At 43.3% G+C, this 19,171-nt stretch overlaps 1 protein-coding gene across 4 annotated transcripts in view; it reads left to right on the forward strand.

The window, feature by feature from the left end:
* Positions 1-13,206: 13,206 nt before the first annotated feature.
* LOC147465478 (serine hydroxymethyltransferase 4-like) overlaps positions 13,207-19,171 on the forward strand; it is a 53,572-nt gene continuing 47,607 nt past the window's right edge. The window contains exons 1-2 of one of the 4 annotated variants that reach the window (XM_086520386.1): positions 13,218-13,324; positions 13,411-14,755. In XM_086520386.1, the coding sequence (XP_086376512.1) occupies positions 13,478-14,755 (1,278 nt within the window). In that variant the 5' untranslated portion in view covers positions 13,218-13,324; positions 13,411-13,477. Of the gene's footprint in view, positions 14,756-19,171 lie in introns of all 4 variants that reach the window. The other 3 variants (XM_086520394.1, XM_086520409.1, XM_086520401.1) reach the window with 3 other exon arrangements.

Genomic DNA, 19,171 nt, shown 5'->3' on the forward strand with positions numbered 1-19,171 from the left:
CACTTCTCACACATGCTTAGCCATTTGGTCTAGCTAAGATACCTTGTCCATACTCTTTTCTACCAATTCAGTGGACTTTAATAGCATATGTTGAAACCTTCTTAGACGGGATCATCCATTGGAGATCTCTAAGCTTCAAAGATCACACTTATTCATGCACAACCCCCCCTTGGCCCAAAAAATGAAACAAACACATACACACACCTTGTTCCACAAACTCTCTCTATACCTTATCTCCAAAATTTCACCAAAGTTTGTGAAATTTTGGTATGAAATATAAGGTTCGAGGAACGGGGGGGGGGGGACTCAAAACATTTACCCCATCTTGGTGTGGACATCTTCTAAGTGAGGGAGGATTTCTTAGTCAAAAGTAAAATGGAAGCTTTTGGATCATTTTTGCTTCATGCGCATCTAGAAGTGAGCGCATGAAGTTGGAAGTGACAAGCTTCTACACTCCATGATAAGCTTTCTTTGTAACTCTTTACTCATTCCAGGCTTTCCATGCTTGTGAGATATAAAAAATATTAGGTTGGCCGATCGCCTTCAGGAGCCTCTGTGTGTGTGTGTGTGTGTGTGTGTGTGTGTGTGTGTGTGTATGTGTAAGAATGATTATCTAACAATAGTTTGATTTCACAAACTATTGAGCCACACAATGGGACTAGAAACCAGACAGAGTGTATATAATAGCCAAGAACTATGTCTATATTATATAAGAAGTAGTCTTTAAAATTGACAGAGATAAGACTACAATTGACGCATAGACTAGACATTGACATATATAGTGTTATTTGTCACTGTATGAAATTATCAAAGAAGCATATACAAGGGCTATCAGTCAATTATACAAATAACTGGACAATGGGTGATCATTTGTTATTGTTGCAGTTGTCGCCCTAATCCCAAGGAGGAAACCTCTTACCTGCCACCATCCAAAAAATGCAAGTCCATTAGTACTTGACAATAATTGGGAAGGCAGGTGTCAACGACTCCCTCCCCTTGTTATTGGTGTCAAGAATTAAAACAAAAACTAACAACATAGCATAGATCAAGTATTATGTTTGTAGATTGAGTCATTTATCAGCATCTCCTTTGTAATTAGGATCCTTTTTCAAAAGTCCAGTCCAATGCCATCTCATTCGAGACCCTCACATGAGGATTAAGGCTTTTATACAACCATTGGAGTGATTTCAGAGTAAAATACTAGCACTAATTCCAAAAGTTATGCATTTATTCACCAAAAAAGGAAAGCATTGAAGAACAATTAATAATACAAAGTTCATTAATGTGAGTATACTTAGCTATTGCCATAATGCTACAGTCGTACACTTAGCTCCACGAATGTGAAAAAAGTTAACATCAGCTACAAAAAACCTGACTTCCCAACCCAAAAACATCCGTGAGAGATTGAAAGGTTACAACCAGGTTGTTCAAGATATTTGACATTTGAGTCCTTCTAAAAACCCACATAAAAAGCATGTCATTGCCTACTGCTGTGGTTAGCATCCCTGTTACTCCAAAAAGATGGGTAAGATTCTCAAAATACTAAGAGACAATATGCTTCCAAGGTATATCTGTAATACTATATAGTTGAGTCTAAGAAAATACTAGCTCTAATTCCAAAAGATATGCATTTATTCACCAAAAAAGGAAAGTGTTGAAGAACAATTAACAATACAAAATTCACTCATGTGAGTATACTTAGCTATTGCCATAATGCTACAGTTGTACACTTAGCACCATGAACGTGAAAAAAGTTAGCATCAGCTGCAAAAAACCCGACTTCCCAATCCAAAAACATGTGTGAGAGATTGAAACCACGTTGTTCAAGATATTTGACATTTGACGTCTTCTGAAAACCCACATAAGAAGCATGTTGTTGCTTACTGCTATGGTTAGCATCCCTGTTACTCCAAAAAGATGGGTAAGATTCTCAAAATACTAAGAGACAATATGCTTCTAAGGTATATCTGTAATACTATATAGCCGAGTCTAAGGAGTCTAAGTAGTCAACCATTTGATCAAGAATTTGGTCAGCAGCTCATCATAAAAAGACCAGCAACCTTCAAAATGGCCAGTATATTTCTCTTTACATAATAAATCCTCAATTTTTGAATCAATGATTGATCGTGATTGAGTGTTTAAGTGTGAAATATTTATCCACATGCTGCAAAATCAATGCACACCCACATATCCTACTACTAAAACATTATCGACGTAGTTTAGAATTATCGCATTGGGTAAAGTCACAACCACGCCATAAGAGTTGAAAAAGTAATGCAGACCAGAGACATCTCATATGTATGCTATATAGTCAAGACCATCACATGAGCTTGTAGGTAAAACAAGTGATCATATCTGCCTATCCTCCACTAAGAGTTAACGTCAAAGAAGAAGATGTATGTTTAACTTGAAAACCATTGGAATTTCAATCGTGATTTAATGCATTCCCACCTCACAGGACAATATCCTTAATAGCATTTACATTTTCCGAGTATTAACAGGAAAAAAAATTAAATCCAAAAACTATGTGTATCATCAACCACAAAAGGACAAATTGAGTGTAAACTTCCCAAGTTGTTTTTAACCGATGACAGAGATTTGAAAAGACATATGATATTATACCTATCAGATGCAAACACATAAACAAGTTTCTTGTGCTTAATTATAGTTCAAGATCCATAAGTTTTCAAAATGATCAACAGTGTCTACACTTCTCAGTGATTTTCAGCTATCTGCATTACTCAAGGCTATAACATCCCATATCTTCATATGTAGACATAGCTGATTGTAGATAAAAATGACACATAGAAAATAGATTTAAGTAGAGTAGTTCATCTGAGCAAGAAAAGCAATTTTTTTATAAAAATCCTTCTATACTGAGTAGGTGCATAAGCACCTACCCGAATGTACGAAGCCGAAAGTGGACTCCAAAGTCCCAAACTGTGATTTTGTCTACCCTTGAATTGTAAGGATTATGTCGAGAAGTCCAACACTCTCTCGTTGTGTGTGTCATCCAAAAACTTAAATTCCTGTGTTTTTTATTTCATGGGAGGTCTTCAACATACACCATCTCCCAAGATGCAGGTGGGCTAGAGTAAGCAAAGGTGAAGCCATCTCTAGGTATTCCTGTAAGCTGGACACGTTCAATCTTGAGTTTGAAACACGCGGGTGAGGGGTTGTGGGTACTCAAGCAAGGTGAAACAACATGTGCAAGTGCATGTCAAAAAAGAAGGGCTCATGCACAGGGGAAAAAACTTGTTCAACGCATGTGTGTGTGTATGTACAGGGCTCCTCCATGCCTGGTGTGTGTTGCGTGTGTGTGGGGGGTTATATCTTATGGGATGTGTGTGTTTTTTCTTATGAAAAGGAGCTCGGCAAGGTTGACTGACAGGTATGGATCCAAGGTATGGTGAGTAAGTAAAGACTTCCCAATGGCCATCCCTCCAATCCTTCACAATGTGTCTAGGGGGAGGGGTCGAAATCCCTTCCCTCTTGTTGCTATGCATATAGGCATGGTTAAATGGTTGTGTTAAGTCGAGTAGTAGAGAGTGGTTGCTTTTAATGGTGCTTTCCTTGACATCTTTGAATGATTGTTATACTTTAGCATAGGAATTTTAGGTAACTTTGAATAGACATAACCTTGCACTATTGTGGCAAGATTGGTGTCTCATACTTGTTGCGTAGAAGTGCTACATAACATACCCCTCAATGTGATAAAAAGATTTGCAAATGCTTGGCACTCCCGTGTCCAAAAATATTTCTTGCTGGTATTTGTAGGCTTTTTATGTATATCTCTTGGATAGCTTAATTGTATGAACCATCTCTTGTTTACATGGAGCCTATGTGGAAGTTTACCTTGTGGATACAAGTATGGTTTGGTGGTACAAAAAAAGGACCAAGTTTCTCTCTACCTAGTTGGTGCTTTTAGCATTTCATATTTTGGATTTTGGAGGGGATTCTTTTCGAGGAAAAAGGATATATTTTGAAAGAAAAATCACATGGACATAAAAAATGGGGCATATTTTTTAAAGGTTGGGCATAAAATAAAGGTGTCTACTTTGTGTGTGAAACAGAACATGCGAGTGTGTTTGGTGAGGGGTGAGATTTTGACAGGGAGTGGATATGAGTGTAAGTTTGAACTCAAGCAAGTCATCATCCTTCTCTCTCTCTCTCTCTCTCTCTCTCTCTCTCTCTCTCTCTCCTCTCTCTCTCTCTCTCTCTCTCTCTCTCTCTCTCTCCCCAAAAAAAAAACCACGTTCTTCACCGAAAGAGGAAACCGTACTCACCCTTATATGCATGAGACTATCCCTTGTTGGTAATTTGCACTTTCACACCTATTTGGCTTAGCTTTGAGTCCCTTCGATACAAGACAGGGTGATGGGGCAATGGAGAGAGTCAAATCAATTCTACACATTATGCTCACTTCAAGTTTGAGAGTATGAGTACCACACAATACTAGAGTGATCAGTTTTTTCTCACATCCAAACTTGCTTCCCTCACATTTTCAGCCATGAATTAGACCTACACACTTTCCTCTCCCATCCATAGTGTGGGCTCTCCTTTGTGACTCTCGTCACCACAATTTTGGAGCATCGAGAATCATTTATCAACCCCGTACATACTACATCACATGTATCCTTGGTCCCATAGGTCATGTTTCACCTTCAAGGACAATAATAAATTCTCTCTCTCTCTCTCTCTCTCTCTCTCTCTCTCTCTCTCTCTCTCTCTCTCTCTCTCTCTCTCTCTCTCTCACACACACACACACACACACACACACACACACACACACACACACATCCCTGGCCGCCACTCTTTTGATTGGGTAGCGAGCACATGTTCCCTAACTTGCACAATTTCTATAGATGATAACCTCTCCATGCATCTTGCAGCCCCTTGTGTTATGTTGCCAACACTCTTCTTGGTGCTCCGCATCTAGTGTGCTTGCTGCTATTGACATGAAGATCCCATTGAGGAAGGGGCCTATTAGAACCATCCTATAGAAAGCCTAAGGGACATAGGGCAAGGAGGGCACGAAGTCTCCTTTAAGCATCAACACAATTCCCCAGACTGAGCCAGATATAATAACCACCTGTCCTTTTTGGTGAGAAAGAGAACAAGTTGAGAGCAAAACAGAGAATTGAGATTCCATGCATCCTAGGTACCATCAAATTAATATATATTAACATTCATGGTTTCAAGTGCATAGGTGTTCCATTGCCAAGTTTTCTAGTGCACATGCATATGTTGTTTTGTGGGTTTTCAATGGCTATTGATTTGTAGAGACATGGTTTTGTGTAGTTTCTATGGATTAGCCTGTTTTGGTCAATGCAGTATGCATTCCTATCATTCTTGTCAATAACAACATGGCAGGCTGTCAAATTTGACATTGCATGCATATGCATAGATTGGTTATGGTCAAAGGGTAACTCAACAAGATTTTTGCATAATACTTTTATTTTAAACTTTGAGAGTACATTGCAAATTTTTTAGGAGTGATGTATGTAGTGTATTTCTACTATTATAAATTTATAGGAAATCGGTGTTTACAATGCCCCATTTATATAGTGTATTTCTACTATTATAAATTTATAGGAAATCGATGTTTACAATGCCCAATTTCATACTCTGAAGCACCAAAGTTGATACTTTACAGTACTGTATCAAAACTCTCTATTATTAGGCCATTTTTCTTTCTATTTCCATAAAGTTGAGCACTTAAAAAAAAAAAAACATCTTTCTTTATAAAAAGCACATAGTAAAGATTGCTAAGTTTGTTAACCATGAGTCCTTATTGACACAACTTAGGAAACAAAAAAATGGAAGAAAACCCTAGCTCACTAAAGTATACCATACAATTGAGGAGCTTCATGAAGAGTATGGGTTGAGTTCGAAAGGTGTGCGTCCAGAAGACATGAGTGAGGACAACCTCGAATTGGTAGAAGCATAGAAACCCTACATAAAGCACCAAAACACCATATATGGAGAAGAAATTACCATGCATACCTTGCACAGATGCTTGTGCGATGACCATTGACATAAATAAGTAAAAGAGATCATGAGAATGTATGCATGTGCATTTCCTAGAGTGGAGTGTTATGCATTGTCGGGCCTAAGGAAGGAGTGGGAAGGCCAAGGACCAGGATGCACATGCGATACAGGGGGGCTATATTTTTAGCATGCCAATGGTCTATATATGGCATGGTTCCCATGCATTAGTTCCCAGTTACATCGATATTAGAGCTAGGAGGGGGGAGGTAGCAAGCATGGAGGAGCTCCAAGGTGGACGATACTTGCTTTCTTTTATTGTAACCTTCTTGATCGCTCCCTCTCGCATGCAAGACTATGGCTATGCCTAGACAAAAAGGTCGTGGAGTTTTTTGAGTTCCATGTAGCATGCAGGGTCGTGGAGAGCTTGCATGTGAATTTCATGGAAGTAGGCATGCTTGTTCAAACCGGCAGGAGTTGACCATCGCATGGAGGAGGAGAACACAAAGCTGCCCGTGAAGTGTCCCTAAAATACAAGGAAGGCAATGGGGGGCTCCTATAGAAGGCACATGATATGATGCCAATTTAAATTGCATGGGGATCCTAAGCCTTTTTTTACTCTTTAGCATGGCAAACCGAACTCTGTTCTATATGCTAAGAGCTTCACATTCCTTCTTTGTATGGTTGTGGAATTCCCATGCCATAGCCAATTTCTCCTTTTCTCATTTGAGCACCCTTTGGGGTTGTTTTTAGGGGCTACCCCTTTAAGAGGCGGCCTTTCCCACTCCAAGGGGAAGGGCATGCAAGGTGCACCACCTTGGACACCGTTACAACAAAGGAAAACGGGCATGATCCATCAAGCAAGGTGCAACATCTTAGACAACATTATAGCAAGGGGAAACGGCCATGATCCATCATGCAAGATGCAGCATCTTGGACAACTTTGTAGCAAGGAGAAATGTCCATGATCCGTAGGTGCTTAACCTTGGAGAGCAAAGTGCAACAAGGGGAAACGGCCATGCAGAGGCCTAGTAGGGAACCATGATAGCATATGTGAGATTACACGGCCTTGGAGACCAACAATTGAATTTTTGAAAGCTACACTCTCAAGTCTATACCATAAACAAGAGACGGTGCAAGACATGCCATCAAAGCTTAACTGCTGGAATTAGGGTTGCAGAGAAATGCACACAGCTTGGAAAAGATGAAGGAAGCTCAAGGCACACAACCGAGAGTGTGTTACTTAGTGTGCAATGGAAAGATATATAGCCCTAGAGTGATGGGCGTATATACAATGCACAGGGGGAAAAACCTCCTAAAAAGGGAAAAAATGCCCTGGCGGTCCTAGTGTGTTCACACACATCACTACCACATGTATATGGTAACAAATCCCCCCTGGAGTGATGCGGTGAACGAGAGCTAGCACATGAGTAAAGGGAAGTGCCATGCCCTGAGGACATGATCAGTCCACAAAGGGGAGTAAGCCCAAAGCTTTGCAGAAAGCTTCGAACTTCTCATGAGACAATGCCTTTGTGAAACGATCTGCAAGGTTGTCCTGTGTTGGCACATAAGCCAAGCTTATCTCTCTTGCTGAGAGCCTCTCCCTGACATAGTGGTAATGCACCTCAATGTGCTTTGTGCGAGCATGAAAAATTGGGTTCCTCGCAACTGCAAATGCGCTCTGACTGTCAGTGTAGATAGTGTTGGCAGTGTCCTGTCCAACACCCAAATCAGCCATAAGGCGTCTGAGCCATACACACTCAACCGTAGCTGTGAAGACTGCCCTGTACTCAGCCTCACAACTCAAAGTGGACACAGTAGGTAGCTTCTTGCTCAACCATGATATACATGAACTCCCAAGCATGAAACAGAAACCACTTGTGGACACTCGCGTGTCAAAACAACCAGCCCAATTTGAGTCCGAAAAAGCATGTAAGTGTGGTGACAATGATCCCCCCTTGGGATAAAACAAGCCAAGATGTAAAGTTCCACTAAGGTAGTAGAAAATCCTCTTGACAGCCTGCCAATGCCTAGACCCTAGGCTATGCATAAATCTGCTGACCTGTGAGACTGCAAACTGAATATCGTGCCTCGTGTTGCATACATAAATGAGGCATCCAACAACAGTTTGGTAAAGAGTGGCATCAACAGGATCACCAACATCATGAAGACTCAATTTCAAACCTGTTTCCATGGGAGTGGCAATAGGTTTGCAATCCTCAAGTCCAAACTTACATAGTAATGTCTCTATGTAACTTTTCTGACACAAGGCAATACCACCATCACACTGCTTAAACTGTGTACCCAAGTAATGATGCAACAACCCCAAATCTTTCATCTTGGAAGCAGCATTCAAATCAGCCTTAAATTCAACAATATGTCTCTCATTTGGTCCAGTGATCAGCAAATCATCTACGTAAAAAACCACAATGAGGAGTACATCACCCTCATGCTTTACATACAATGTGTTTTCTGTTGGACTGTTATGAAAGCCTCGTTTGACCAAATGAGTGTCAGCTTTCTCATTCCAAGCACAAGGAGATTGCTTCAACCCATACAAAGCCTTCTTACATCTGTACACTCCTCTTGTCCTTTCATGACAAAACCGCGAGGCTGCATTACATAAACTTCCTCAAATATGTCACCATTCAAGAAAGCAGTAACAATGTCTGATTGATGTACGTCCCAACCAATGCACATAGAAAACGCACATTAGTCATACGACAAGTGGGAGCAAAAGTTTCTTGATAATCTATGCCTTTTTGCTGCGCATAGCCTTTTGCAACAAGTCGAGCCTTATGGCAATCAACCTCACCATCCGGCTTGCATTTCAACTTATAAACCCACTTTGTACCAATGGCCTTTTTGCCAGGAGGCAAATCACATAAAGTCCATCTGTCATTTTCTATAAGTGCATCATATTCTGATTGCATGGCAGCCATCCAATTTTTTGAATTCTGTGTTTCATCAAAAGAGAGAGGTTCCTCAACATCATGTAAGCTAGACACAGCCAAAGCATAACAATCTGATGCATAAGATGCATGGTGAGATTCTGAACGAGTACCACTAGACAAAGGTGCATCCAATTTACTGTCATGTAATGTATGCACCAACCATTTTGGCATACCTCTAGCTTGCTCATTTTCAGCCCTTTCCTCATTAAGTACATCATGTACATCTGCATCAGTAAGGCTGATTTGTAACATTTTCGAAAACCCCCATAGGCTGTACATTGTCTCGTTGGAATTTACATTCGAACTTCCACCACTGAAAAGAGGCAACAAAGTGTCATAAATGTCCTATGAGCTTACAGTACTGTCTCTAGTACATGACAACAAGGGCTGAATAGAATCTTCCACAAACACTATTCCCGTGAAACTAGAACATGCTTTGTTTGCGGATGATACAACCTCTAACCTTTGCTTTCAGCACTATAACCAAAAAAAATACATTTGACAGCCTTATCATCCAATTTTCTGCGCTGTGTTTGTGGCACCAAAGCATATGTCAAATAGCCAAAAACACGCATGTGCTCAATAGAAGGCTTTCTATCATGCCATGCTTCATATGGAGTAATAGATTACAAAGCTTTCGTAGGACACGTGTTAAGTACATAAGTGGCACACATGATGGCCTCAAGCCAAAAAGAATGGGGCAAAGCTACCATACACTGTGCCATTTTCGTAAGTGACATGTTTTTCCTCTCAGCAACACCATTTTGCTGAGGTGTATAATGCACTGTACATTGGTGTTTTATCCCACGACTAGCCAGAAATGCATTAAATTCATGAGACATATACTCCCCCCCTCGATCGAAATGGAGGGTGCCCATAGTACATTTTGATACATTTTCAGCCATAGCCAAAAATTGTTTGAAGCACATAGAAACTTCGGACTTCGCTTTAAGCAAAAATACCCATGCGTGCCTGGAGTAATCATCAATGAAATTCACAAAGTACAGGGAATTGCCCAAGGATGGAGTTTGCATGGGCCCACAAACATCACTATGAACAAGCTGCAACCTCCATGTGGCCCTAACTGAACCATCCTTTGGAAACTTAGAATGCTGCATTTAACCAAAATACAGCCTTCACAAACATGTTTGGCAGGTGATTCTAGAGGCGGCAAAGAAGCAACCATATTAGATTTCTGCAAACGCAGCAAACTGGCAAAATTTAGATGCCCAAAACGTGCATGCTACAGTTTTGCATCTGAAACAGCCCTTGAATCTGCAAGTGCATTTGCAAAATTTTGTCCACACTTGTCATACAAAGTGAGCTTATACAGCCCACGACACAAAAGGCCAAATGCAACAATTTCATCACCAAAACTGAGATCATGAACTATACATCTGTCAGCCACAAATTTGACTACAAGTCCAAGTCTAGCAAGTGCAGATACAGACAAAAGATTCTTCTTGATCCCAGGTACATAAAGTGCATCAACAAGTATGAAGGAACTGCCATTTGCAGCAGTAAGCACAATCTTTCCAACTCCCTGAACCGGATAAGAGGCATTGTTGGCACAAGTGATTGAAGTCCCATGAGGGACAGACTCGAGAGGGGTGAACAATTCATGATGTGGGGTAATGTGCTTTGTAGCACCACTATTGAAATAACACACATGTGAATGTGCAGCAACTGACACGCATGCATCATGGACAATAGGATTGTAAGTGCACTCCGCACTAAAAGTCCATTCTGCATCAACATTAGCATCACAGTCTCCTTTCACAGAAGACTCAACAATGCTGCATTTGTAGTGGAACCAACATTTGCAGTGGAACCACCCTCTTTCTTCTTAGCCTCTTTGGCCTTCAACTTAGGACACTGCTTGATCAAGTGATCATTAGCTTTACAATAATGGCAACGCATCTTTTTTTTGCCCTTATCACCAGAATTTCCAAATGAATTGGTGCCAACAGAAGCATTAGGAACATAAGTTTTTCCACTCGCAGCAGAACCATAAGAAGTGGGTGCATTGCTGTTACCACCCTTTCTTTGAGAAGCAATAAAAGCCTGTGCAATTGCACACCGCCTAGTCTTGTTTTTCCTAGAAAGTGACTCTTGCAACCGCAATGTGCATAATGCATCAAACTTGACAACTTCAGGATTTCCTTTGGTCATAAGTCTCCAAGTACTAGCAACAGTCTGGTAAGAATTTGGTAAGGCATCAAGAATAGTCTGCACAAGGGAACAATCTGAAATGACTTCACCTGCAGAAAGAAGTTGCTCATTGATATCCTTGACACCAGCAAGGAAAGTGTCCATATCATCTTCCTCATGCATATTCTTCGATTCTAGCTCTTTACGCAACAAAGCAATTTTAGCCTCATTGCGGCTTGCATAAAGACCTGCTAGAATATCCCAAGCCTGTTTTGCAGATTTCGCTGAACGAATGTGAGGAGTAATGGGTGCCATTTTTCTGCCTTAGGTGGTCTTGAGATAAGAAGAGTACTAGTCATGGTTATTATGGTCAATGTTTTGGTTGACAATACCTTGTCTTAAGTTTAAAGATATTTCTATGTTAAGGAATGTTTTCCAATGCTGTTTTCAATATTTGTTTTAATGAATAAGGAATGGGTGCCGTTTTTCACCCTTAGGTGGTCTTGAGACAAGAAGAGTACTAGTTATGTTTATTATGGTCAATGTTTTGGTTGAGAGTACCCTGTCTTAAATTTAAAGATATTTCTATGTTAAGGAATGCTTTCCAATGCTGTTTTCAATATTTGTTTTAATGAATCATTGTGTGACGGGAAGTTGAAATGAACCACTATTTTAAGTGTTGAAAGATTGTACTAGTAATTAGAAAACACAAAAGCATGTGTGAGTACGGGGTGGTAAGTGGGTATCGACTAAGGTTGTCGATCATGGATGGGTGGACTTGATTAGTCAGGTAACTATCCATCCCCGCACAATAATGTTAGAAGACTTCTTCAGTGGAAGAGGGATCCACCAACGACTGTGCCCTCACTCATGCAGAGGGAAAAAAGCGTTGGACGAGGATACCTTAGCCCATTTGCAAAGGTTATAGGACCAACAAAGTTTTGGGTCTTTTAGATTTTGTCCTGTTTTCGCTTGCGAGACAAGACTCGGTCTTTTTCTAGGGCTATAGTTCCAAGCCATTGCCAATAGCAAAGGTATATTCCTTGGATTTTTCATAGAGGATATAAGTTTTATTAGGCCTAGAGACCTGTCAAGGAACCCATCCCAACTTTAGAGTCGGCGGGTGGGACCTCTCAGCTCCGCTCAAAAAACTGGGAATGTAGCAGCAATGCCTCTAGAGAATTTCCTATTGCAAGTTTAAAGCACCTAAATGCTCACAAAGTAGGAGAGAGAGAGAGAGAGAGAGAGAGAGAGAGAGAGAGAGAGAGAGAGAGAGAGAGAGAGAGAGAGAGAGAGAGAGAGAGAGAGATGTGTGCGCCTGAGCTAAGAGCAATTCAACAAGGAGGACTCGAGGCCTTGGTCGAGCACTGCAGCACAGGGAGTTATAGGAGCACGGAGTGCACCTCTCTCTCTCTCTCTCTCTCTCTCTCTACGCAAGCTCACAACCGAAGCCAAAAGCCCCAAGCCCACCAGCCGACTACGCAAGCAACATCTCTCTCTCTCTCTCTCTCTCATATGTGTAGGAAGTAATTGCGCTCGAGCGGAGCTGAGGTTGATATAACCCATCCTTCATGGAAGCGTCATCTACCACCTGGAATACCGAGCAACCCACCAGAATCTTCGTGGGGGGAGAGGGAGAGAGGTGGCGCCGTTTTGGAACTCCGTAAATGGGGGGAAGCAGAGAGAGTGAGAAGAAGAAGAAGAAGAAGAAGAAGAAGAAGAAGAAGAAGAAGAAGAAGAGAGTTTTAACGTCGTAGGAAACTATCGGAAGAGACCTTAAAGATCTATCCGACGAGGAGAGTTGAACTCAAGACCTGTTATTCAAGAGGGAAATGGCATAACCAATCTACCACACTTGGGTGAGAGAGAGTGCCTTATGCGGGAAGGGTGGACTTGGTGACACCTGTTGCCAAGCCCATCAACCTTCTAGAAAAATTTTGCGAGCTCAAGTCGGCAAAATTCGACCTTAAAACCTCAAGACTTTCAATGGTGCCCTTGCTTTCTTCGGTTAGGAAAATCGTTTTTGGCAAGCCCGAGGTGATTGGATGATGCAAAGTAAAGGCCTGGTCAAAATGGTGCATACCCCCCTGGTCATAACAAGAAAGACATTCCCATATGGACACTTGCCATATTTTGGGTGCTCGAGATTTTCACAGAATTGTGCGTCAAGGGACATCGGTGTTGGACGTTCAAGGATCATCATTGGCTTCTAGTATTCCATTCGAGCGCAGGTGAGATGCTCTCTTTCGTGCAGCACATTGTTAGTGAAGACTTGAAGTTTCTGCATTTGAGAGGTTTCTGAGCGCGCATACAACAGCCTGCTCTGGCGGAGAAGTCAAGACAAATTGGGCTCTACGAATTAAGGTTAATGTCTTCTAGCAGACATGGAGGCTTCTGATTCAAAGCATCCAGGAACCCCTACTTCCAGTGTTAGTGGTAATGGGCACTCTTCCAGCTTTAGCATGAATGGGCCTTCCTCTAGCCCAAGCATGCATGGGGTTTCTTCTAAATTTACCAGCATACGTGGTCCCCTAGAGCACAGTTTACCTTTTCACCCCTTACCTCTTCACGCGACACATGCGCAAGAGAACCCTCATTATGGAACCTACTCTGCAATGCAGCCAAATTCACACCACCACCCCAATCCTGCAGCTATTGTCAGAGAAAACCCGGCCCATGCATCAGAGCACGTACAGGTTCTGAAGAAGAGCAAAAAGGATTTTCAACCATATCACACATTCTTACCCCAGCATAGCTCTCATGAGCGGAATATGGAACCAAGTCCCGCAGCAGTAGATATTGCCTCTCAATCTCCCATACAGAAGCCCATTCCGAGTGTTAATTTACCTGCTCAAAGTAGCTGGCATGGCATAATCAATGCTCAGCAAGCCACTCAGTCACATGCAAATTCTGGGGTCCCGAATTTGAATTCCTCCAGGCCAAGTGCTTTTTATGATCCTACACAGGCAGCAGATTTAGCTGCACGACGTCTTTCAGTTCAGGCATGGGGAAACAAGCAGTTACCACATGTAGATCCTCATCTTTGGGTCATCATGGAAAAGGAGAAGCAAAGGCAATGTAAAACTATCGAGCTCGTGGCATCTGAAAATTATACTTCTCAAGCAGTTATTGAAGCACTTGGTAGCCATCTTACTAACAAGTACTCTGAGGGCATGCCAGGTGCAAGGCTGTATTGCGGTAATGAAAACATTGACCAGATAGAAAACCTGTGCATTGAACGAGCGTTGAAGGCATTTCATCTTGAACCTTCTATGTGGGGGGTCAATGTACAACCCTACTCATGTACAACAGCAAATTTTGCAGTTTATACAGCTCTTTTACAGCCCAAAGACCGAATAATGGGTTTGGATTCGCCCTCAGGAGGTCATTTAAGTCATGGTTATTATACCCCCAGTAGAAAGAAGGTGTCAGGGGCTTCTATTTTCTTTGAGAGTTTTCCTTACAGAGTGAACTCCGCTGGGTACATTGATTTCACTGACTTAGAGCGCATTGCACTTACATATAGACCAAAACTCCTTATCTGTGGAGCCAGTGCTTACCCCCGTGAATGGGACTACTCTAAATTCCGTGATATTGCAGATAGATGTGGTGCAATTCTGATGTGTGACATGGCTCATATCAGTGGTCTTGTTGCAGCCCAGGTATTTCTTGCCATGCTTTTTCTTCAAATATGCTGAGAGAGAGAGAGAGAGAGAGAGAGAGAGAGAGAGAGAGAGAGAGAGAGAGAGAGAGAGAGAGAGAGAGAGAGAGAATTATCGTCCATTGAGGTCACAATTTATGACCTATGGGACCAAAACAAAAACAGTACAACAATTCCTTTCAAGTGAAGAAGTGGGATACATATCAAGTAAAGTCTGGACCATCGATAGGGTAAAACAAAACATTAAAAAAAACTAAGGAAAAAACTTAGGGTGGGTCAAGGGATGGAGGGGTCGGTTTGGGAGTCCAATACTCTTGGATTGCTTTACCACCCCGGTAGATAGCCCATTTACCTTGCTTGCGGGCTTTGTGTATCTTCTTGAGCTCGCTTGCCTTGAGTCTCAGCTGGTTGGTAGTCTATTCCTCTTCTATCCAAAACTTGGTTCCCTTGAGGAGGCGGGATTGGCGTAATAGCTTCATCCGCTCCTCCTTTGTCTTGAAGGTGATGATGCAGTGCTCAAGTGGCACACGTCTATTTGTGTCATTGATCCAAGAGACTGTGTTGGGCTCGATGGTGATTGGTTGGTGGATGTCGTTGAGCTTGGTGATCGCACCTTCTAGTGTGCCCTCGTCAGGGCACCAAGGTGACGGAAGTCCCCCAATTCTCACTGAGGCTGAGAAATATTGTAGTTGGCGTTCTTGACATAGTTACAGGGGACGAGGGGGACGGGGCCTAGGGCCGGGGAATGCTGAAACCGGGCCGGGGACAGCAGGGGACGCAGGGGAACGGTCGGAAAATCAACCGACGGGTGGGGTCGCACGTTGCCAGACCGTGGACTGACGGGGACGGCCGGGAATAGACGGAGATGACCGGCAAAAAATTTAGAATTTGACAAAAATGACCGTTTTCAACGTTCATTTGCAGCCAACGTTCACTTTTTTTGGAGGGGTTTGGCCCTTGGAGGCTATAAAAGCACCCTTGGGCCTCCTCTTCCCTCAAGCTCTCCTCTCTACGGTCTACCTTCGACTATCTACACACTAGACACTAGACTCTAGACTCTAGAGTCTTATGGTCTACCTACAAGCACTCGAGCTCTACCCTTGAGTCTCCACTCTCTCCCTCTTCTACCCTCTCAACTTTGAAGCTCTCCTCTACTCTCTCCACACAAGCTCTCCTCTAAGCTATTAGCTCTACTCTTTCTCCACCATCATGTCATCTCAAGCTAACTCCACTTCTCAAGCCGGCTTTTCTCGAAGGAGGCCCGCCGTGCAAACATGGTCGTAGTGGGATGAAGTCGACTCTAGCATGCGTGGTAAAGGTGGCGGTGCAAGACCATGGACGTGCAAGCTATGCCCGTACAAGAGAATGGGTGGTGCAAACAAAGTGCGAGCCCATCTTCTTCATGAATCCGGTCACAAGGTGAAGTTTTTCCCTCGAGTATCTCTCGAGAAGAGGTTGGGGCTTCTTGAGAAGCTCACGGTGTATGAGGTTGCAGAAGCAGCCAAGAGGGGCGACACCGCGAGAACAAAGGAAGCCAACCTTGACGACACCTCTCAAGCGCTCAAGACAGATGCATCTACACCGTCCTCTTCCGTTGCGCGTCGCCAAAGCACCCTCAACGAAAATTGGAATCCTAAATTGAAGGAAGCGGTGGATAGGTCGGTTGCCCGATTCTTCTTCCACGAGCACATTGCCTTTCATGCTTCGCGGTGAGTTTCCCTTGGCATATGCACATTGCAATCTCCCATTTTGTATTCATTATGGGGTCTCGACTCTCGACTCTCCATACTAACACAACATGCTCTATTTTGTGTGGATAGATCTCCATACTTTTGAACCATGGTTATGAAAATAGGGGGATATGGCTCCTCTTATGTGCCACCTTCATCGGGGAGGCTTCGCACCACCCTCCTTGACAAAGAGAAGCTTGCCGTGGAGCAAGCGGCCCAAGCAACAAAGGATTTGTGGGAGACCAATGGCGTCTCTCTCCTTGTAGATGGATGGAGCGACACTCGCAAGCGGTCCATCCACGGAGTGGTGGCCTACTCTCGGGGAGAGATGTACTTTGTGGAGTCACATGATGCATCCGACAGTGGCAAGGCCGCGGAGATGCTTGCTGCGGAGTGGACAAGCACCATAGAGATCACCGGCCCGGAGAATGTCCTTTGTATGGTTGCAAATGGAGAGGCGTCAAATAGGGCAGCCGGCGCTATCATTGAGGGCATGTATCCCAGCATCCATGTCACATTTTGCATGGTGCATTGCCTCAATAACCTCCTTAAGGACATAGGGAACTTGTCATGGATTTCGCCAACCATTGGTGACGCCTCTCGAATTGTCTCCTTTGTGCTCAACCATCAAAAGGTGCACCATGAGTTCTCAAAGAGGAGCCACTTGTCCTCGCTCAAATATTCAGAGACAAGATTTGCATTCAATTGGCTTATGCTAGGCCCGCTTGTCTACATGTGGTGGAGCCTTAAGGGGCCTCTTTCTTACTGATGAGTTCCAGGCCATGCCGGAGTCTACATCAGCAACAAGATTGAAATGCCGAGAATGGGCCGACGACGCCGCTTGGTGGGAGGAGGTGAAGACTCTTGACGCCATGGTCAAGCCTATTCTACACCTACTTCGAGTTGTGGATGGCTTGCAGCCATGCATTGGCAAAGTCTACAAAGCCATGAATCGGATGATAGAGGCACTTGAGAAGCTTGTGCCTGACCCTGTTCAGTATGCGGAGATTCATGGCTTGTGTGAGTCGAGGTGGAATGGATACTACTCTCCACTTCATGCGGCAGCTAATGTGCTTGACTCTAAGTTTCAGGGAAGGCGTCAAGAGACCGACAAGGACGTGAGCAAAGGATGTCGGCTTGCATTGGAGCGCCTTGAGCCTAGCAGTGACACTAGGGGCAAGATTAGAGACGAGCTACTCAACTACAGGCAAAAGAAGGGCTCCTATGGATGTGTAGATGCACAGGTTGATCGCAACAAGATTGGCTCAGTTTTGTGGTGGGAGGACTATGGAGGAGATGGCCCACATTTGCAGCGCTTGGTTGTTCGTGTCCTTAGCCAAGCATGTACCACTAGCTGCTTGGAGCAACTATGGAGTGTGTACAGCCACATTGCCTCTAAGAAGAGGAATCGCCTTGGGGTCGAGAGGGCCAATGATTTGGTGTTTGTGAGGGCTAACTTGCGCATGCTTGCCAAGAGCGTCACGCACAAGGCAGATCCCTTCACTGAGTGGGAGATGGCACAAGAGAATTTGTCACAAACGGGAGCGCATAACAATATAAAATATACTCGGATAAATAGAATTGATCACTTAATATTGAAGCCAAAGGACATAGAGAGAAATAAATAGAGAGAGAGAGAGAGAGAGTGAGAAGATCGACACACTACTGGGACCAGAAGATGGGCTGGCCCCCCCCCTTAAAGAGAATTCGTTATTAGGGAGAATCTTTTTACAAGCACAAGAAACGGAGAAAACCTCTCCGTTCTAATTCTCTGACTCGATGGTCGTTCCTTCCCGTAAGGGAAATCCGAGAGACAATCTCTCAATCCTTTTTCCGTATGTACTTGGAGTCGAGACTCAGCAGACAATTTCCGAATTCTGTTCCCGAAATTCCCAAGCGTAGGCCGAAGCCTTCTCGCTTCTCCTTCGCGATGAAGTACCTGCAAACACACGCAAACACGCGACAACAATTCGTATGGCGAATCCACAATAGATACCTGTCGCTCTTGTGCGGGAAAAGCGACTTCCGTGCTTCATAGTCTCGCAATCTCTCGCGTCTTCTGGCGGCAGAGTCTTCTCTTGCTGGCGCTGGCAACCTCTTTTCAGTGAGGGCATGTGGTGCTTTTATAGCTCCTTGACCACGGCACGAATAGTTGCTCGCATAGAGATTGCGGCCGTTTTTTTTTTTTTTTTTTGGTTCTACCCGAAATAAGAAGAGAGAATTCGCTGGCTGGTTTTGCTGCTTTATTTTCTAAGTGGTTGCCCACTTATTGAGTGGGCGGCCAGCATATTTTAAAATTGGTCTGAACCTGCCCAAAAACTCAATAAAACGTTATAAGTTAAAAACAATGCCTTTCACAGCACTTCCCAGGCGTCCCTGGATTCAACCACATGCACAAATGCAATGCACACATAGATTCCTCATGGGAAAGCGTTTGCTCTTCCCGGAAAACTCGTTGAAATTTTCCGCTTTTTAAGAAAAGCTTCTCAGAACCCATCTTTATTCTTGTGCTTGCGTCTTTACGTGTATTCCTCTTACCAGTTCGGATTTCCTCTCGACTATGGATATCCCCTTTTCGATGCACCCGTCACCCACCTTGTGACGCATCAGGAATACCCATCACCTAGTCCTTTCCTACCGAACTTACGGTACAATCCCCTTCACGATGCTCTATGTCACCTATCCTA

Source organism: Adiantum capillus-veneris, chromosome 1, assembly GCF_014529385.1.
Source record: "Adiantum capillus-veneris isolate H3 chromosome 1, ASM1452938v2, whole genome shotgun sequence".
Classification (NCBI taxonomy): domain Eukaryota; kingdom Viridiplantae; phylum Streptophyta; class Polypodiopsida; order Polypodiales; family Pteridaceae; genus Adiantum; species Adiantum capillus-veneris.